Below are 23,144 nucleotides of genomic sequence, written 5' to 3'. Positions count from 1 at the left end.
AATACTGAATCTTTTTGTGATTGCAATGAGCTCAGTGTGGGCCAAATCTGACTTACCAATTTTTGTCCGATCTGAATGATAAATAAACTTGCCATCTACATCGAGTGTCTACGCTTCACCTTGGCTGAAATCCAAAAAGGAATTTTAGCTCAAATTTTGAGCACCAGTTATAGACATTTTGTTAAGGTATAATGAAAACAAATAATTCTTCCAGTTTTTCAGGAGTCTTCCCTCAGAAAAGGTCACTTATGCTGTACACATCCAATAGTTTGACTTCGTTTTCTGTCTTCAGTAACTGTTTGGCTGATAGACCCTAGAGGCAGGATTGCAAATTTACCACCACTTCAGTTTTTTTCCAAGGTGTTTATTAATGGCTGATGGTGGCTTTGCCATGTGGACGAGTCCCAGATGGAGGACTCAAAACTATAAAACTATAAAGCAACACAAGTGTTGGGGGAAGTGTTTTATTAAGCTGCATCATTAAAACGTATGGCCTGCCACTGTGAACAGTAATAAATGCAGGTCAGTGTGGATGCTCCTGGCTTGCATATTGGTGATATGGGATATGCCATGACCTAGATGTGGATGAGATCTAAGCTCATTTGATGTGGTTAATTGCTTAAGTTTTTTTTTTTTTTTCAGTTCGGTTCACTATGTTTTTATTTTATTTTATTTTTTTTCAGGGGCATTTCCATATTTTTGAATTGTAAATAATGCCCACTGAAGCAATGTTTGCCTAAATAAGACATACCTGAAGGTTTTAATTTAATTTGTTAATATTTATATTAATATTCAACCACAACCATTTTAAGTGACCTGTTGTCTATAAAATGAATTTCTTCAAACATATATTTTAAAATTTGCCTCTGTTGGTAGATGTTTGTAATTACACAATTTGTAACAAAAACCACTTTCTCCATTGACAGCGATTGGAGAATACGCTTTTACAAATATGTATATTTCATTCATTTCATTCTATCATATGTATTGCAAAAATAAGTATCTGTTTTACTTACTGTCTTAACTATATTTTATTTTATAATAAAGTTAATAATGTAGCATATATTGCATATGTATGGAAGCCCGTTTCTACCACTGAATAAAAGTAAAAAAATAAATAATTAATAAAGTCAATTGTGACTCTCACAATTCTGACTTTTTTCTTGCAAGTGCAAGTTCATGTCTCACAATTCAGACTTTTTTTCTCATAATTAGATGATATAAGCTTGGAAATCTGAGATATAATATCAGAATTGCAAGATATAAACTCTCAATTCTGACTTTTTTTCTTAGAATTGCGAGTTTATATCTGACAATTATGACTTTATAACTGGCATCTGTGAGTTATTTCGTCAGAATTGTGAGGCTGGAGATATAAACAACACAGGACAAGCAGTTTTGAAAATTTGAAAGTTGGATGCATGCACCATGGTATTGTCTAACATTTTGTCAATCTAAAATTTCAACAACCTTGATTCTCAGTAGTGTTCCTGTACTGTAGATATTATTTCTGTTTAGTGGAGGAAAAAATAGAAAGTCTTCAATCTGAGGTTAGTAATATGACCAGGGGCTTGACGTTTTCAGAAAACAAGAGATTTAGAGATTATTCCATGCTTTCAAGGTGTCTAAACACCAGCATGTCAAATAACAATTGGATCTACATCTTTTTGCTGATCGAATTTCCCTTTACTGATCAAATAAGCTCTGAATAGCTATTATCGAACCAAATGCAAGTAGTAGTTAAAATAAATACTATGCAAGTATACCCTAATATCCTTGAAATACACCTTGGCAGGAGATCATAGTATGCCAGGAGGTTAAATATACAGCAGTAGATCTTTGTAGATGAGGCCATTACAGCACTCAGACCCTAGCACTAGTGCAAAAGCAAATGTGCCAACAGACTTATACCTAGCAAAAGTCAGTGTTTATCATCACAGCAAAGCAATCTTTTAAGATGACTGTTCTGCATTCAAGAAAATAGCCTCTATCATGTAAAAGTGCTCCCCCCTTTCCATAAACATAGATTCTTTTCCTTCAACAATTTTATCCTAGCTGCCATCTTTGGCACTTGAAACCTTTTTTCATCATTCTTGCATTTTTTTCCCACCATAACACACTATGTGCACTCTAATAGGATAAAACGTTTTCTGAAAATATGATCTGCAATACCATTATCATTTCTCCACATAATAGATCCCACTGTCGCGCTTATAATTAGATTTAAAAACAAACACTCTTTCTGGCCGCCATATGTGGCGACAGATGTCATCAAGCAACCCCTGAGGGGGAAGACAGATGACCTGTCTACATAACTGAAGCTGAGACATTGAAGTTTAAGAGAAACACAGACAGAAAATTTGCATTCTCTACATGTCCTTCATCCAAGATTCATTCTTCTCTGGGAAAGCTCCAGAGAGTCTGATGTACGCGAACTGTGTGAAAAGGTAGCAAGAGTTTGGCAAGGTTGTGAGAGCTTTATGAAAACAACAAATGATGCCTGGCTTTGAGCTGTTCTCATTGTGTCATTTTATATCCATATTTTATAATATTAATATATGTATTTTAAATCATTAGAAACTTTGAAATTCCCAGGAATATTATCTTTTTAAATCAGACGCAGTATAAAAAGCCATTTTTTGAATTTTGTAAAGCCTTCCTTGATTGAGTTCACAGTTGTAATATGAATCAGGCTCTGTATTGTTGTTTAAAGTTTAAAGACTGTACTGTACTGTATTTTTCATATGCTCAACAGGGTGGCAGTGAAAGGTTTTTTGCTTCTTTCTCTGCATTAGTGTGCAGAAGAGAGACAAAATCCTGTCGGACATGTAGGACAGTAAATACAGATAATGATAGTATGCAGTGAATGAACAGTAGCAATGTACCAAACATTTGAAAGTACATTAAGTATCTGCACACTTTAGATCACACTTAAAAAAAAAATTGCATTTGAAAACAATCTCAAACAAAATGGCATTTATTTTTTTCTTAAGAAATAAAAATCACCTTTTAAATGTCAAGTTCACACAAAAATGAAAATTTGATGTTAATTTACTTGCCCTCAGGTCATCCGAGATGTAGCTGACTTATTTTCTCCAATAGAACAGGAAAGAAGATTTTTAGCTGAAACCGTGGTCCTTGTGATTGATATAATGAAAATCAGCACTGGACGTTTTTGAGTATCAAAAAAGCATATCAAGGAACACTAAATTAACACCAGTGGTTCTTAATGATATATTGAAGACATGAAGTGAAAGGATGGGTCTGTGCAAGAAACATTGTTTACAACATTATTACTTGTATTCCGTAGCCTTAGGCAACAAGGAAAATTCTTTTAACAGTTTGTTTCAATGAACTAATTAAATTCATTAGTTTGTTTAAGTAATCACGCAATGACATAACTTATAAGCAATTCTATTTTCAAAACACAGAATAATGAAATGAAAGGAGAATGTTTTATAGAGCATATAAAGTGAATAAACTAGCCTTCATCAGGTCACAGTTTTATATAAACAAAAAGAAACCATAAAAACTTTAATTTCACGCCTTATTCAAGTGGTAGGGCTCGGTTCACATATGTGCGTATCGTCAGCTTTTCCATCCGAGTAGGAACTGTTTCCTCAGTTCAGTCAACTGTTCGAAGAACTGGAGCTCTGGAGTTTAGTCGGAGTGAATGTCAGGCATGTCCAAAAGTTACATTTAGATTGAGTAACTTTATAGATCAGTGCTGCTTAAGCTGCAAACTGTTTCAGACGGCTCAGTCAGGTTTGGTAAACTGGTTCAAATAGTTCACCAAATAGAGCTGGTTCAAAAGAATGATTAGTTTAAGAACCAGGCATACTATTTGCCTGAGGATATGGGTTACAGATTACAGGTAACAATAAAGTTTCTTGCACAGACCAATCATTTTGCCTCATATGACCTCAAAATATTGTCAAGAGATACAAGTATTAATTTTGCGTTTCTTGATACACTTTTTTTTTATCCTCAGAAACATGCAGCCACTGACTTGCATTTTATGACTGCGATTTCAGCTAAAAGATGTGTTTAATGTTCTACTGAAGAAAAAAGTTACCTACATTTAGGATGACCTGAAGCTGAGTAAATTAACAGCACATTTTTGTTTTTGAGTGAACTAGCCTTCAACTTTTGTCAGACTTTTTTGAATTCGAAGCGCTTTTATTAGATCTGTTTTATTTCATTAGATTAGATATTAGAAGGTGCTTGCTACTTTGGAATTGTTGTTATTATCTAATTTGAAATGTGATTACATTCATTTAATTATAAAAGTGTGCACTGAAATGAAGTTTTTAAACTTATTTGAGAAGGCAAATGAGCCTCTTAAAATAAAAAGATTGAATACTCTTAGGCAATTTCATAAAGGTCAAATTAATTCTCGCATCTCAGCAGGTTGCTCTCTGTGTTTTTCAAGTGCATCCATTTCACTTCTGAATTTCACTTTAAAAAATAAGGGAACAATAATTAGACTAAAACACTTAGTCTAAATGCTTCCTCTAGATTACTTAACTGAATTGGAGGTTGTTTGTTTGTTTTTGGCTTACATTACATTTTACTTATACAAGAAACCATAAATGTCTGCTGGGTCCACTAACCACTTGTTAGAAACGTTATATACCAATTTTCCGGAACATGGCACGAGATATAGGACCTGGCCGCCTAAACCAGGTGATTGTGTGATTCAGACAGTCTTCATTCAGCTTTCGTGCATGATTTTGGAATTTAGTACTGAATCATTCATTGCACTTGTTGGAAGCCTTGCTGTAGTTTTTCAAAGATATCAAGGTTATCAATGATTTTGAAGGTTTCTAAACATGAGGCTTCAGCAAGCCAAACGATGTATGCAGATTAAAACAGTCCAGATTCTTTCCAGATATTTTTAGGAAGTCATCATTAATTCCATTTTTGTGAAAGAAATCTCCTCTATTCACCATTAGGCCTTCCAGGAGTCCTTGGGCACAGAACTACATCAATAATAGAGGAAAGAAGATAATCTTATCTTCACATCTGGAGTCCTTATTAGACCAAATGAACTGCTTAAACCTGGAGCACATGCTGCCTCATCACAATGAGAGATCTTGACGTTATGGTTTCAGAAATAGAGACATTTTCCCATGTAATTCATGCAGTTGATGGCATCAGACTTTAAATATTTATTTGATGATAATTAGTCATTCACAGTTATTAGCAGCAGTCAGTATGTTCATGTTCAAACAAAAAATATGTTAATGCAATAATTTTGAGGATTGACACACAACCATACCACAGAATTAACAAGAAAGCAGTCATCTTATGAAACGTGTTGCTTTTGTGCTTTAATTACTACCACTACTTCACTGAGGGAGATACTTTTTAGGCTATAACAATGAAATGGTTTCTGACTTCCACACAGTTTCAGCCATCAGAACTAATTGATCATGCACAGTGGACACGCTGTTTTCTGCAAGACTATAAATTATTAAATAAAAGAAGCATAGTCTTTCAGAAGTGTTGAACTTTAGTGAAGAGCCTATGTGTCATATACAAGGCCTTTCCCCATGTAAAATTACTCATGTAGAAAGGGACACTTTTTCTATTTGCTTGCCTATTATAGCTATGACAAATGGAATCAGTTTTATTATGTTTTATTAAGAACGTGTTCACTAGATGTGCATTATTGAAGCTTTTACAGATTTAGTGTTTAAAATAGTCTACTAAAGAAAAAAACCTTTAACTTATCATTAAAACATTTGGGTTCAGTAAGATTATTATATATTTTTTTTATTTAATAATAATTTCTCTGTTTTAATATTTTCCATTTTCATTTCCATGAAGGCAAATCTGAATTTTCTGCAAGCATTACTTGTACTGTATGCTAATTTGGCACTCAACAACATACAGTATATTTGCACAAAAACCAAAATGCTAAACATGATAATTGGACTCTTTGCAAATTATTACACTTCACAAATACCACATGCTGGCATCTCCATTGATAATGATTTGCTGGTCCCTACAGATCTGCTGCTCATTCACTCTCTTTTTCTCTCTATTATTTGTGTTTTGCTTTTATTGTGATTCCTTTTTAATTCAGTCTTTTAAAAATAGCAGCACTCACTGGGTAATTAATTTGTAGCATTTTATATATAATAATGCATTATCATCAAATATTAATCTGCTTTGTCCAGGAAAAGTTGACTTTTTTATTGCGCTCATGGCCTTTTAACACACTTCTCCATGGGGGGCTGTAGTGCTAAGTGCATGTCATCTTGTTTTTTGCAGAGTGTTCCAATGTTTTTAATTGCTCACTTACATAATTGTTTCATTAGCTTTTGCTGAAAATAGTTGCTTGAGAAGTCGAAGACAAGATGTGTGCAGGCACCTCTGCTGAGCAGGGCCAATAAATATTAGGTTAATTGAGTCCCTTACAGTAGCACTTAGTGCTTTGTGCTTCCATTCTGTATTATTTGCATATATTAGGAGCATCGCTGCAGTCTCAGGAAGAGGCAGTCCCACTAGGTAAAGCAGTAGGAATTGACTTGTCATTGCTCTGTGGGTGGGAGAACAGAGTTCGGAAAAGCACACTACCATACTTGTTGCCTCCAATGCAGTATGCATTGCAGTATACATATTATGCACAGCATGCACATTTTCTGTACAGTTTTTGTACATTCGACAAAATGTGTAGTACAGTCTCAGCACACTGTGCTTGTTTGTTGCTGTGTCCCACTTTGCAGTGTGCTTGATGTTATCTTCCGTTTGCAATTTAGACTAAAACCAATATCAGGTTGGTTCTTCTTCTAGGAAAAAAAAATAAAAACAAAGATTTTCAGCAAGACAGCATTTGATAAAAACTGCAGTAAAAGTAGTGATATTATGAAATATTTATTAAATACTTTCTTTTTTTTTTTTTTTACTTTTCTAAAATTTTATTTAATCCAGTACAAAGATGAATATTTAGCAACCATTACTCCAATCTTTCCAATTCATTGATGAATAGAAAGTTAAGAAAATAATAGCATTTGTTTAAAATAGAAATTATAAATTATATTTGTGTTTAATATCACTTTTGGTCAGTTTAATGCATACTTGCTGAATAAAAGTATTAATTTCTTAAAAAAACATTGGTTATTTGAAGTAGTAGAATAATATATGCTATTAGTACTGAGTATAGTATATGCAACAGTATACATATTACACAGTATGCTAATATTCAGTGATGCACAAAAACATTGAAAGTCTGGTTCTCATAAGAGCACCTGGAGATTTTGTTTGGTGCTCACACTGCACATAGTGTGAAACATTTAATATAATAATAACAGCAATAGTGGTATTATTGCACTTTATTTTATTTTTTTATAAAATAATAAACAAAATAATAAAGTTTGATAATACTATTATATTTCAAAATAAAAAAAAGAATATTCAATACAAATACAAACTAAGTTATTTTATAGTGCACTTTAAAAATACAATGCTAATATTATTACTTTTTTTAATAATTTTCAATGTTTTCAAACATAAAATCAGCGAGCTTTTGTTTTGGCGGGTTCCTGGAAAATGCACTCCCGGGTTTTAAAGCTGCCGAGTGAAGAGCGTCAGTGAATGAAATGGTCATGGTTTTGTTTTTTACTGTGAAACCGGCAGTGCATTCAGTAGCCTATATTTATGCTTTCAGTTTGAATGGAAGTCTTATACAGTATTACAGCTGCTTGATCTAAAACGCTGGTTGTGCTGTCAACCATGTTGGTGCGCAAATGTGATGTCTGAGCTTATTTACCCAGAGCATTTTTATTTTGTGCAACACTTACATGCACCCCTGCTTATATTCTATTCTGATCATAACAAATTCATCATATATTCAATTATTCATAAATACATTTCACCTAATATGTGTATGTCTGTATATAACGGTTCATCTTGAGGGACTGTTTCATGAGTGGTGCCACAGGTGGGATTTAAGGCATATAAGGGATGCTATAACAGAAAAGAGGTTGTATTCTCATCTGCCCAAGACCTGAAATTAATATCTTTGGAAGTGTATTCAATTACATGTGAAGGCAGTTGTGACAGTAATGGCATTGCAATCTATATGTGCACTTCTGATGAGGAACTGACCCCGAAGGCATACATAGGCTCATAATTAAACAAGCCGTCAGCTAGATTCAGATGGTGGATGAACCAGAAGACTTTTCTGGAAGTTCTTTTCGAAGTGCCACAGAAATCTTGGTTAATGAGGTAGCTGATGTCTAACTATGCTCATCAGGAACTTGTTTTAACTTGTTGGAGAGAACCCATTGTTTGCAGTAAACAACAGTAGGTGTGCTAATATTTCATCTACAGTATATCTATTAGAATCACCCCGCCATTAGCTCTTCTGCAATTAGCAATGCGGTACTTCTTAACATGACATACTCTCCTACTGAGTTACAATGGATCACCATACTGCTGGGCCACCCAGCGCCCCAGACACAAATTAACGTGAAGGGCAGATTGTAGAGTGGATACTGAATTGTCAGTGATAATTCTGTGGAGAGTTCAGCTGCTTCTTTCTCTCTACCGTGTAAACAGTGCTTGAGTGCATTTGTTAACATGAGGATATTTTTTGATTTTTCTACTGCTGATTGCTTCACCTGTCGAATATGTCCTGGATGAATGGTTTTATGCAAAACTTCTGATTTCATTAAATCACAAGCAATTTCTTAATTTTTGTTTCAGATCTACGATTACATATGTGCAGAGGAAAACACACCTCTATTGTGCATGCCATCAATTTATTCTGAAATATAAAGAAAACATCCAGATTATAAGTTTGAGGATGATGGATATGAATGGAGCTCATGTGCGTTGTTTTGAATGATGAATTTGTGATTTAATAAAGTATGATTAATCAAGTTCCTCCAATCTGCTAGAGTGTGTTGTCATTTAGAGATGGGAATTCAGGCTCTGATTACCTGGGGAACTAAAGGTTATTTGATTGTTTGTCACACAGTGTAAAACTTAATGGTTCATATTCCATAGGAAATTGATTTATGGAGAAAAAAAAAAAAGAGTTATCACTTACTCTTATGGTTTAAGTTGCTTACAGCATACATTTGTAGCTTAACTGTAAAACAACACTATATTTAAGTGTTAAGGAATACATGTATACTGCTGCTGTAATGTGTTTCTGTGCAGTTTGATGCATTTGGAGTTGCTTTATATAATTAGACCAAGATAAAAAAAAACTGTGACGAATGACTCATACATACACAGATTTGCTGATGGATATCTGTTCATATTATTGTCTGTTTGCCTGTCTGTGTTGGGGAGACAGATGTCATAGACATCTCTTTGGCTGTTTGTCAAGGGCACTGGTTTGTAAATGTCAAGCTGATATTTTCCAGTAACTATGTGAGAATGATTTGAAACAACTGCCATCAGATGCTATGCCAGTGGTATATGATTGGTCATCATATGGCAATAGTTAATATTAAGACTGAGAATGTTATAATTGGCATATGCAAATAAGTCTGCCATATTACTTGTAAAGATAAATATATAGCATTTATAATATAGTTATATAATAATAATTATTAAGCATTAAACTGTTTTAACTTTTCAACATTGATAAAAAATAAGTTTAATAATATATGAAGAATAGTATGTTTCCATATTAGCATCAAATCAAATTATTATTATTATTTTTTTTATCAGATAAGTACTATCTTGGTGAACAAACTATGAAAAAACAAACTACGAGTTGAATTATTCTAAATTATTTGTATGCTTTTGGGACTTTCAAATAGCTACTTTACACTTGCTCTTTGATGCGTTCTAGTGAGAAGAAAAAAGCTAAACAAAAAAAAATTATCCCCATTCGGAAGAGCTGGCGATTATAGAGCATCATAATTAGATATTGTAGATCTGAAGAGGAAGACAATAATATAGTTCAGAACAACAACAACAAGAGTTTATTAAAGAATTAAAGAAATGCTGGAATAACAAAATTGGGAAGGAAGCGAAGGGAAGATCAGAACTAATCTCAATGCTTCAAAATGACAAGACATGCAGAGCTCTTCAGCCTGGCATGTCATGTCAATTGCTCATTCATTTCCAATTATCTGCTAATTTCAAGGCAGAACATGGAGTATTTTTAGATTTGCTGAGAAACTTTCTTCTGAACTAAAGATCAGAAAGTCTCTGGAGTAATTCATGTGCGTTAGCGAACCCTCACATGCTATTAGCTACTGTATACAGATGCGAGTCAGATGCCGCCGTTCTTTGAAACGTGTTACTTATGTTGAGCACTCGAAGGTGACTGCTGCTCACAAATTGTCTGTATTAATTTGAGTATGTTTCTCCACCTTCTGCTTTTTCCTGGTGCTTTTCATTTGATGCTAAAGTGATCAAAAACCTACAGAGAGGATAAAAGAACAAAACATGTATTTTTCTCCTAGTGACTTTCTATCAGTGTCTGCCAAACGAGCATACAATGATTTACCTGTTTCTTTTGCTGGAGCAATTTAGGAAAATTACCTTCAATTTTCTTCTTAAGCCAAGAATGTCTAGAAGAGAGAAAGATGGCAGCAGTCGTCCTCTTTTACGAAGTGTTCTTCTTTGGATCACTGCCTTTGAGCAGTTGCCTGTAGTATTGCTGTCACACCACAGAAATCGCAGAAACGAATATAATGCTTGATTTTGTTTTAGAGGATATGCTATGCAATAAACATAAAATGTATTTACAGTCATTTGCTGTAGTTGTCTGTGATAACCTTAGAAGAGACGTAAAGCACTTCAAGCTGTGTTTATATTTTTTAAATGTTGCTTCGTTACCCCTTGAAGAGCATTAAAGAGACCTTTTTTTCTGCAACAGCTTCAAATGAACCTCAAAACAAAATGTATTACCATTTGTGCAAAATTCCAGTCACACCACATGCAGATTATTTTATCTGTAGCGTGATCAGAGGTTGAATGGCAAAGAGGAACATGTTCTCGTCTGTGTCTCAGCCTTAGCGCTTCCATTAGCAGGACCTTGCTTCTTTCATCTCTCTAGTCCCCTAAGCCCTGTTGGCTTGATCCAGCACTATAAATAGACTCATGCAAAGACCCTCTGGCCCTTTTTTCTTATTACAAAAATGAGCATTCCTTTTCAGAAGCCTCTGTTCTCGTCTTCTACCACATTAGCACCTGCTTTAACATCAAACTGACCTCAGGTGTAGCTTAAGGGGAGCTGTCGGCCAGTGAGGGAGCTCTGGGTGCCGGCAACTTAAGACTTAACCCTGTTACCTTCACCTAATTGGCCATAATCGACCAGCCTTGGTGAAATAATGTGTCATGCAGGGGTTGCCGAGGCAAAGGATTTGTGTCAGGCATCCAAAATTCAATTACACATGTGGTTTCTATAGTGGCGATTTTGTATGTTGGATTCAAACAGGTGATGGTTGTAAATGTCTGACTGGGCGAAGTTATCAAATGTTTTACATTTTTTTAGTTTATAAAATGAATTAATTTATTAGTAGTACAATATTGATTTAATTATACTGAATATTGAACATTACATTTGAATTAATTATAATTTTTTTGTATTTAATTGTTTAAAAATATTTGACATAATACTTTAATAAATGAATCAGTTGTAATTAACATACATATGCTAATCATTGTATGATTGTTTTGTTATTGTTTAATTATTTTTAGTTATTTAAATTTATTTATTTAAATTTCCATAATTTTTTATTTAATTGTTTAACATTATAAACATACCCCATATAATGTGGCATAATGCCCCACTAATGAATAATACAGAAAGGCAACATCTGTTAACCGTATCTTTTCTCCTGGGAAGGATTGGTTAAACATCGTTCGGTATGGTTTCGGTACAGCAGAGGGAAAAACTGAACATAAAATTGCTTTTTTTTTAATTAAACTGGTTTACCTCAGATTATGCTCTAATCCATAGGAAGCCCTTTTACATTAGATTACTGTAAGGTTACAATTAACATTCATGTTTATATCATGTTAAAGCTAGCTGTAAAGAGGAAGGGTTGAGAACTTTTCAGAAAATTAACCATGGTTTTATTATAGTAAAAGTGTAATAACCATGTTTTATTTAGCATGTTGATTACCATTTATATAACCTCAGTTTTTCAAAAAATACCATGGTTAAACTAAGGTTAATGTAGCAAAACCATGGTTAATTTGTGGTTGCCATAGTTTAACTATAGTTACCATGGTTTTTTGTTTTTATTTGTAGTAAAGCCATAGTTAATTTTTGTAAGGGATGAATACTATGCATATACTGTTACATGCCTAGTTAAAATATTCAATGTAGCAAAGCGAAAACTTTGAGGTATATGCATTTACAGAATTTTAATTTCAAAAATCTTAGCATGCTTTAGGGACTCAGGTAGGAGGAAAACTGCAGAAAATCAAATAAGCATGGAAAAAGCCAACTGGACCTGAAATGTTTGCTGTTAGCCACTAATTTGAACATGGTGTTATTGATAGCATTAATGCATATGCTTTCCAGTTAAATGTCTGTGATCGTCACTGGCCTGCCCACGCTTAAGCCTGACTGCCCTGAAAATGTCTTCTGAAATCCTCCCGCTGTGTCACAAATGGAGAGTCGTTGCCGAGAGACTTGCTTTGTTTGCCTCCTGCTGGGTTGGGGGAGGCAGGGGCCTCTTTGTCATGCAGGTGGTTATATATATATATATAAATATCATGCTGAAAAACTTTGCTGCTTCGGCAGAGCTCAGAGTTTAAAGCGGTGTCCCCTGATTAGCCTCTTGGTGTATGTGATCAGTGGAAAGAACCTATATGCACTTGACTGAATAGATGCTTACAGACGCTCCACCGGCATCCCACCGAGGCTGAGACTAGTGATAGGTCTATTGTGGTTCCCCCTGAATATTTGTGATAAGACTCGGTAACAACGCTCTGTGTTGTAGTGCAAGAACAGGCTTGTGCCTGGCTGATGAGCCTCATTGAACTGCAATTGTCACATTACCGTTTAAATAAAATATATACGAGTTTAGCTTTTCTATGTCATGTGACAAAGTAGTGCATATTTGCTGAAAATGCAGTACTTTTATTTCACATTGGCCCCTTTGTTTTTTTTTTGTGTTTTTTTTTTTTTTGTGGGTGTGGATTCAGGTTTTGTTATTAAAGGGGTCACATGATGTTGCTAAAAAGAACATTATTTGTGTATTTGGTGTAATGAAATGGGTTTATATGGTTTAAGTTTAAAAAAACACATTAATTTCCACATACTGTACACTATTGTTTTGCCCCGCCTTCTGAAACGCATCGATTTCTACAAAGCTCATCGTTCTAAAAAGCGAGGTGTGCTCTGATTGGCCAGCTATCCAGTGTGTTGTGATTGGCCCAATACCTCAAGCATGACGGAAATGTTACGCCTCTTTACTGTGGTGCTGTGTCTCGGCGTACCGAGACAAAAACATTAAAACCCATTATAAAAACATGTAATTTGTTGCTTCCAGTGGGGACATAATTATGTATTATCATGACAATACCAGCGGTTCTCAATTCCAGTCCTCGTGCCCCCACAACTGATTCAGATAATCAGCTTGTTAGAAGTTAGCTCCGTGCATGAACTGTGTTCCGATTCACATGGTCCCTAGACAGTGTTCATTGCTCCCTACTCCCTGAGCAGGGGAAATCTGCTGAAGTTTACTTCACTTTGGAACATTCATTCACAGATTTGCGCTGCATAACATCTTCACACACGGACAAGTGTGACATCATATATCTCTGTAAATAAATACAATTTAAATTCACTTCTCGCACACTTCGATGCACTTTGAATGGAATGTATAAGTTTTCTTTGAACTGGAATCATGGCAGAATATCCTGTGATGTCCACTTAACAAGGCACTTAGGTTCGAATAGAACAAATGTCTAAAGCGATAAGAGAAACACACAAAATGTGCAGAGCAGGGGGGAGCGAAGACTGGAATTGAGAACCTCTGACTTATACTGTCTGCATTTGGGATCGGAGAAACGAAAAATAACAAGAGCTACTCTACACTGCTCAAAACTCGCGTTTGAATCATCAGTGGCAAATCTGTTACATATGTAAACATACTTACAGACTGTGAGTCCGAACAGCTGGCATTGGAGTCTTCTCTACCAGGATCAGGAAACAGTCCTCCATGAAATGCGCTGCACACATTTGAATATTTGGGTTTAACTTTTCCGGAACAGTGTTGTAAATACAACTTACCCACTGATTTCTAGTTATGTCCTCTTTTGGAAGGCCACACAAAGTAGTTTTGCTTTTACAATGAAACACCAACATGGCGGTGGCGGCAACAGTGAGAATTAAAGTTGCGCCTTCTTTCTTTGAGTGAACATTTTGTGTTATGCAAATCTTTCCACATCGTGACGTAGTCGTGGGTTTTAGCCGTTTTAGGAGGGTGTGATTGACTCTTACATTTTATAAAGAATATCTCTTTGGATTTTAGACTTTAGTCTTTGCATTTTTACAGATCTTCTTTATGCACCAAGAGCTTGTAACACTCCAAAGAGAAAGTGCTTTAAGAGAGTTTATTGTCTGAAAAGGGTTTTAGAGGGTTAGTTCACCCCATATTGAAAATTATCTTATTAATTACTCACCCTCAAGCCATTTCAAACCCGTAAGACCTTCATTCATCTTCGGAACACAAATTAAGATATTTTTTATGAAATCGGAGAGCTGTCTGACTCTCCGTAGACAGCAATGCAACTGAAATGTTTCCAGGTCCAGAAATGTAGTAAATACAAATGGGCAAAAATGGGGTTTGGTGAGTTTTAATTACAGTAATTTGATCGCAAGAATAGGTCAACCGTGCAGTTACAACTACACTAAATACACTCAATTAATCAGTAATATTTTTATAATATATGATTTAATTCATTTCCATTGACCTGGTTTATGCTATAGAGATTCTTAGACAAAATGAAATGTCACGTTTAAGTGAAGCCACAACATGTGACCTAACCACACTATATTATGCCTGGTTTTATATCGAGTAATTTGCCACACTGTTCCCATGTTAGTTGTAATACATTAACAGGCTCAAGGTTTAGTGCCAACATTCAAAGTGAAGGATTCTATGCTCAGCATATTCTCAAGTGTGTATGTGTTTTCATCCCTTCGGTGTGCATTATTTAGCACTCCAGGTGGCTCAAAAAATAGCAGGTGACATTGGCGGGTTGGTGGTGCTTATTTATTGAGAGTTTCTAAATGTGAAACGTATGAATCTAGCAGTCATTGTAGTGCCTCTACAGTTGTTGATTTCGGTTTGGAACTAAAATCACTTTAAGATGAAGGTACCAGCTCAGTTTACTACATGGCTCATTTTAAACCCAGGGCTTATGCTAAAATAAGTCTGCCAACAGAACAAGACAAAATAAAGCTATATTCTGATGCAATGTATGCTCTGAAAACAAGTCTTAATATCTTATGCAATTGGCTTCTCAGGTGAATTGATTTTGCTTAAGGAATTTTTGAATGTTTCTACTGGAACAAATACAAGACAAAGAAAACATTCTAATATACAGAATTGTTTGCCAGGATTGTGTAGTGAGGTGTAATAAATGAAAAAAGACTATCCTAGCAGTGTGTGTCTGTTTATAGCAGTTTTGCTTGTGTGTGCTTGTGTGTGTGGATATATATATATATATATTTACTTTTCCAGGCAAAGCATTGCTCACTTGGTTTAAATTATACCATTTCAATTTTGGATGTCTACAAGGACATCAGAATGTAACATGATTAATGATGTAAAACGGCCAGTCAACGCTGTCAGTTGTGACTTATGGTATACTGCACAATCTACTGTTGTCAAAGGAATAATATTGTTCAATGTGACAAGAAACAATCATAAAAGATAGAAAAAAAATGCACACCTGTTTTAAAAACAAAATAAAACTGTGATTTATGTGGTATCTTATTAATGGTTTATTTAAAATAATAATTGTTTGATATTCAAGCTTCAGACCAGCCAATTGCAGAATCTCATCTGGTGTAAAGCCCCCTAGAGTAAACTTTGACCCACCTTATATTTCACATAATCTATATTTATTTGGACCAAAAATAGTTCATTCTGAGAAGACTGATTCAATGTGTGGTTTGTTTTATTGTTTTTGGTCTTCTACAATATCAAATCAATTCACTTTAAAGTTGTACTTCAATCTACCTTGAGGTGTATAGCATAGAATTTGTATGTCAGCTGCATCTGATTTGATGTGTTTTTATGGTCAAAACTCTGTAGGATTTATTGTGGGGCCAGATAATATAATCCAGTGCAATATGATAGTGACTGAGGGATGTACAAATTACCATTCCACAAAACCGTTATGTATCATATTTGTGACCCTGGACCACAAAACTAGTCATAAGGATAATTTATTTATTTATTTATTTATTTATTTTTATTGAGATGTATGCATAATATGAAAGCTGAATAAATAAGCTTTGTTAGGATAGTACAATATTTGATTGAGATACAACTATTGAAAATCTGGAATCTTAGGGTAAAAAAACAACAACAACAAACTATTCAAACTAATGAAAAAAATCACCTTTAAAGTTGTCCAAATTAGGTTCTTAGCAATGCATATTACTAATCAAAAATTAAGTTTTGATATATTTACCATATGAAATTGACAAAATATCTTTGTGGAACATGGTCTTTACTTAATATCCTAATGATTTTTGGCATAAAAGAAAAACCTAAAAGCTTGACCCATGCAATGTTTTATTTGCTAGGCTGTTGCTACAAATATAACCATGTGACTTATGACTGGTTATGTGGTCCAAGGTCACATTTGATCATATATTTTCAAAAAAAAAAAAAAAAGGTTTCATGGATAATCAGGTAAACCTATTCCTAAAGATTTCCTTTAAGTGTTAATCTTAAAATATCACTAACAATATAAAAGTTATTTTTACAGAAAAAGTTATCAACGCAGAAAGCACAAGACAAGCAGGGCATGTGTATGTTGATAATGTCGAGGCATTTTAAACAGGCTTTATAGGGTTAATATCTGTCATTGTTGATTATTCTAAAAAAAAGTGATCACAGTAATTAATTATGATTTAACATGGAATGATTTTGCTCAAACATTCTTTAGTGTATAACCATATAACAGCACCAAGAATGACCTTGAAGGCACACATTTGCTGTACGTTGTGCTCAGTCTTAAGGCTAATTATCCAACATGAAATATTAAACATGGCTGTGAATTTTTAACAAATTACCATTTACTAGCCATTGCACTTAATGCTTGGGGTGTTGCATAGGCTTGCACATTAAAACTGACTTTGACTGATTGCTTAGCCCTGAATTCTTATTCAGGAGGAAAATTGGCAGAGAGAGGAGACATACCTTAGAACAGGCTGGTGAAGGTAAACTTTGATCTGCTGTGAACAAAACATCTCTCGAGTTGAGTTGTCATGTTCATGCCTCATGATCATTGTTTCTCTAATAATGTGATAACTGCAGAAGACCTTTGTGAATCTAACATGAATTACACTGTTGAAGTTTTGGATAATTCAATATAGAACATGCACTAAATGTGATCACCTATTTTACAAATAATAATTTGTTATTATCTTATTTGTATTATTTTTAGTATAATTTTTACATTTTATTTTTATTGTTAATTTGTATGTATTTTACGGTACAGTAGCTACAGTACAGTAATGAAAATTAATTTCTAAAATAGTTTATGCAAACTTTCACATTTCCAGAATTAAATAAGTAAAATAAGCATGAGAATAGAGTTGGGATAATTGCACTGTATTCGATGCCATTTTTCTTTTCCACAAGCTCACCATGCCTAGTCTCAGACAATAGCAATTAGAACATAATTGCCTATAATAATTGGTTACTAGCAAACATGACCATAAGACTAATCTATGGAGAACAAAAGCTGATTGCAACCTTAGTCCTCCTGCCTATATGCATCGTTTTGATTGCAAAACAAAAAGTGTATTTTAAAATTGTTCAGAGATAGTCATTCTTTAAATCAAAATGTGAATCCCACATAATGACAGGCCACCGCTCTGTGCTTTCTGAAATGTTAGCCTTTGTTCTGTCTGCATTATGAACATTTACATGATGCCAAACACCCGGCCAGTTCTAGAAAGGCTCTTCTTCAGAGGCAGCCTTTGTATATGGCTGGATTAAGCCAAAGGCCAGATTGTATATTTGGGTCTGTGGATCTTTGTAAGCATAGAAATAGTAAAAGAGAGGGGAGGGTGGGTTCTAACACTGCATCAGGATGTGAGATGAATAGTACTAGCTGTTTACCCCAGCCCTCTTTTTCTTGTTCTCTTTCTTTGTCTTTCTATCTCTCCCTTTGGTTTGTGCTTTCCTGCATTTAACAGCCGTTTCGAGGCAACTATTGCCCGATATGGATTTAAAAGAGAATTCAGCCTTCAGATTGTCCGACAGTTTCAAACTAAAGTTTGGCTCCCTATTAACAGTTGGAATGATTTATAACTATTTCTTTACACTTTTTTTTTTCAAAGCCCATGTTTTGACTGCATGACAGAAATAAATTAATCCATGGGTGGCGTTACTAAAAGACATACAAATCTAAACTAAGCTGAACAAACAACAAAAAGAAGAAAGAGGGTAGTCTAGGGTGGATGGTTAACTGCACATCATTAGTCTTATACTAAAAAGATAATTTAGCCAAACATGGAAAGTCAGCCATCATGTAACAATTCTCTTTTTTCCTTTTATTTTGTTGACACAAAAAGACAATTTCAGCAGAATGTTAATGAAAGCTCAAGTTGAAACTATTCGTTTATGATATACACCTGTCCCATAAGTCGCACACACTGGACAGGATTTGTCAATGTGTTATTGTGGGGATTTTTTTTTTTCAGGTGCAGTGACCCTCTGTCTTAACGCTCAAAGCAGAAGTGATGCTCGCCTCCACTGACATTAGAGCAGTTTTCTCTCCAATATATTTACTTTGTTGGTTATTTTTAACAATTTGTCATGACACTGAATAGGTTGAGTTGATTGAACTGACAGAATCGTCAAGAAAACAAAAATCTGCAATAACGAAAAGGACTTAGGGTGTGAAATGAAAGTCTTCAGGTTGTTTTTATGGAATACGTGACCTGTAGGGATTAGAACTAAATTTAATGTCAGATTTCTACCAACTTATTAAACACAGTTAATTAATTTTAACCACTGGGTTCTTGGTTTTATATTATTTATGCACATTTTGATTGAATAATTATTTTTAGCAAAAATTTAATTCAATAATTTAATGTCAAATTAAAGTGATTTCAATTCAAAAGCACATCCTGCTGAATTTTGAAATGAGGAAAATGTTATGCTTGTTTCTTCAACTTTGGACACTTTCATGTTCTAGCAGTTGAATAATAATAATAAAAAAACAGATTGCAGCTTTTTCTTTTTGTTATTTGAAGGTTGCATGGTTTTGGATTAAATTAATTGGATTAAAATACAGTATATGTTGCAGTAAATTACATAAAATTAGTGTTTTAAAATTATTTAAAACTAAAAGTGTGAAATATATTATAAATATATATATATATAATTTTTATTTTTATTTATTTTTTTGTCAATGTGGAAAATTTGTCCAATTATTAAAAAATTGCAAACATATTTTATATTTGTAGGTAACACTTTAGAATAGGCAAGACATTCACTTAATCAATTAAGAGTTTTCCCTGAATAAACTCCTAATTTGCTGCTTATTAATATTTAGTAAGGTAGTTTCTAAGTTTAGGTATGGAGTGGATTAAGGGATCTAAATATGGTCATGCAGACTAAGGCATTATTGTGTGCTTTATCGGTACTAATAAACAGCCAATATGCTAGTAATAAGCATGCTAATAAGCAACTATTTAATAATTCTAAAATTTGATCCTTAATAAAGTGTTACCTATTTGTATTTATTTTATACACTTATATATTTATTGTTAACACTTATTTTAAGGACCAATTCTCACTATTAACTAGTTGCTTAATAGCATGCCTGTGAGCAGTGACAGTGAAGTGACATACAGCCAAGTATGGTGACCCATACTCAGAATTCATGCTCTGCATTTAACCCATCCAAAGTGCACACACACACACACACCCTTCCTGTTACAAGAATAATATCATGTTCATGTACATTAGTACTTATAACAAACATGTTAATGCTTTATACTGCGCGATCATATTTTAGAACTTTTAATCTTAACAACTGATTAACGTACTATTAATAAACAGCAAATAAGGAGTTTGTTCAGGAGAAACTATTAATTAAAAGTGAACATTTGTTCTTCTACTGTTATTCTAAAGTGTCACTGATTTCTTTTTATATTTTGGGATACACAAAACACTAGATAATGAAATTAGACTTGACTAAACAAAGGCATTGGGTCCAACACATAGTGCTATTAAACCAAATACATGGTTGTGGAAATGACATTATATTGTTCTGGAAGTGTTCTTGACTTTCAAAGAAAAACTGAACTTAGACAAAAACACATTTTTAGAAGAGAAATAAAGTATTAAGAACTTGAAAATGTGTTTTAAGAGAGTTTATTTTCTAAAAGTCCACAGGGGCACAATTGGTCATGCTTAAAGAAACCCTTATAGGAAAAAAGCAAACAACAGCAATTTATTCCTGTAACATGCCTTTGGTTGTTGTATCATGCATGTTGTTTCATTAATAAAGGTGCCGTATCCCGCCTGACCCCTGGGACTATGTATGGCGTCTAGTGATGAAGTGCAGAGTCACTATGGCTTGTGCCTGTGCATATACAACTCATAAAGTGGGTCAGGGGTTCGCCTCCCCTTTGTGTAAAATATTACTAATGCAGAAGAGGCAGCGCAGGTCAAAAGCTTAGTTTTTCATCTGTTTCAGCAGTACATCAGTATGTTTAAGAACAAACGCCTTATCATCAGACAAACAAAAAGAGAATTCTATAGCAACCATTAAAAATTAAAAGCACTTATCCAGCGAATCATCCCACCTGTATAGTTCAATAAACTGTCATAAAATGACACGTTACTTGTTTTCAAAGGCTTATCCAAATCCTCTGTCCTAACGTATCAAACAGACTTTCCGCAATGTCAAGAACATATGTTCAGTTAACTTTGAGCTGCGAGTAAAAGGAAAGCCTATTTATAATTTCTCCACCTAAATCCACTGTTAATGTGATGTCCAGTAGCACCATTTTATTAATGTGTATTTGTTCTGACAAGCTCAAGTCATCTGTCTCTGCATCCTTTAACCAGACTTGAGGCTGTTTCAAGTTTATTTGTAAAGAGAAGTTTGAATGCTGTATGGATTGCTTTGATAATCCTAAAATGTCTGGAGTGATATAAATAATGTATAGTCACAGTATACTGCATATATTTGCATGACAGGAGTATTTATGATTTATCATGCAAACCATCACATACTTGTCAATGCAACACAAAACATTTACTGAACCTGATTTTCTTCTGTTTATATTTGCAGAGATCTCTGGGAACTCTGAAGACATCCCCCTGGTTCGCTGGAGGCAGCAGTGGTTGGAAAATGGCACTTTGCTCTTCCACATCCACCATCAGGACGGTAGTCAGAACCTGCCTGGCCCAGCGGCAACCGCTTACCCCGCTAGTGACTCCGCCGAGGAAGAGCTTCGTATCCTGCACATCTCTGTCATGGTATGCAAACTACACAGAGTCTGAGTTCTGGATGCTTGCTGCAGTAATTCTTGGACAAATAATTTTGAATTATTTAAATTAATCAAAGTACAAAATAATAATAATAATAATAATAATAATAATAATAAAAAGAAAAGCATAATGGTAAGGGTGTTGCTTCAGTTGGACACATTTGGTCGTGTGAATTGTGGAAGGAATAAGAAAAAAAAAAACTCACTTTTGTTTTGTGACGAAAATGACATTTGAAATATTTTGGAATAAAATGTCAGACTCCATTTTCTTTGTTAGGCTAATTTCATAGCTAACAATTTGTGTATTCTAAATACTGACAATTAAATAATAATTTCACACTTCTGCATAATGTGAGAAAATTACAGATTGACTGAAAGTGACACACAACAAAAGCATTCTGTTCAGGATTTTTTTTTTTTTCACACAACACATCTCATAATTAATCACATGAATTATCTTCCCTGACACTGTTGTCTCCATGGTAACCAAGTACACAACTAGTGGTTCAACAGATCACAAATCTCATGGTTCAGATGATATTATGGCTTTTGAGCCACAGATCGGATCATTTTTTTGGATCATCAAGATAATAATAATATAATAATAATAATAATAATAATAATAATAATAATAATAATAATAGTAATATATATTATATATAATATAATATATAATATAATTATTATTATTATAAAATTTTTTATATATACACATACATACATACATACATATATATATATATATATATATATATATATATATATATATATATATATATATATATATATATATATATATATATATATATATATATATATATATACACATATATATAAACTTACATACGTACGTACGTACGCACATACATACATACATATGTTTATACATACATACATGCATCCATATATCATTGTAATGCTTTTCATTTATTACTTAAAGCTAAGTACTATAAAAACTATATAGATTAGATATTGATTAAATACATATTAAGCTTGTCAAATATGTGTTTTGCTGATGAGCATAAAGACAGTAACAGTTATTTATAGGCTGCTGTCCCTTTAAGACCTGATGCATGGATCCAATATGATGATACACATCCAATTTCTTTCTCAGCTGTTCTTGTTCACTTAAGACTGACTGCATTTACCAGAATGATTGTCGAGATTGGTATTCTATCATAATTTAATGTTTATATGTGTCTGTTCAAAGGCAAGGATTGAAGGAGATATGAAAGAGGTTACAGTTCGGTGTTCGCACTCAGTCTGAATTGCAATTGTAACAAAGTCCGTAGTTCGGGAAGAAGGAGGCGGGAACCGGCTTACATTCAAACAATACTTTAATAATAAAATAAACACAAAATATTGTGACAGCCCCTCCCAGATGACTGTTGCACACAAGCAGAGTCAAAACACAAAATAAAGTCCAGGCCTGGTCCTCTCTCGTCTTGCACTTGTC

At 34.0% G+C, this 23,144-nt stretch overlaps 1 protein-coding gene across 3 annotated transcripts in view; it reads left to right on the top strand.

The window, feature by feature from the left end:
- LOC132096346 (astrotactin-1-like) overlaps positions 1 to 23,144 on the top strand; it is a 295,271-nt gene that overhangs the window by 24,270 nt on the left and 247,857 nt on the right. For all 3 annotated transcript variants that reach the window (XM_059501638.1, XM_059501637.1, XM_059501636.1), the window contains exon 2: positions 21,490 to 21,677. In XM_059501638.1, the coding sequence (XP_059357621.1) occupies positions 21,490 to 21,677 (188 nt within the window). The remainder of the gene's footprint in view (positions 1 to 21,489; positions 21,678 to 23,144) is intronic.

This window comes from Carassius carassius, chromosome 20, assembly GCF_963082965.1.
Source record: "Carassius carassius chromosome 20, fCarCar2.1, whole genome shotgun sequence".
NCBI classification, from domain to species: Eukaryota; Metazoa; Chordata; class Actinopteri; order Cypriniformes; family Cyprinidae; genus Carassius; species Carassius carassius.
Note: the sequence above shows the minus strand (reverse complement) of the source record. Positions and strands in the feature narration are given on the sequence as shown.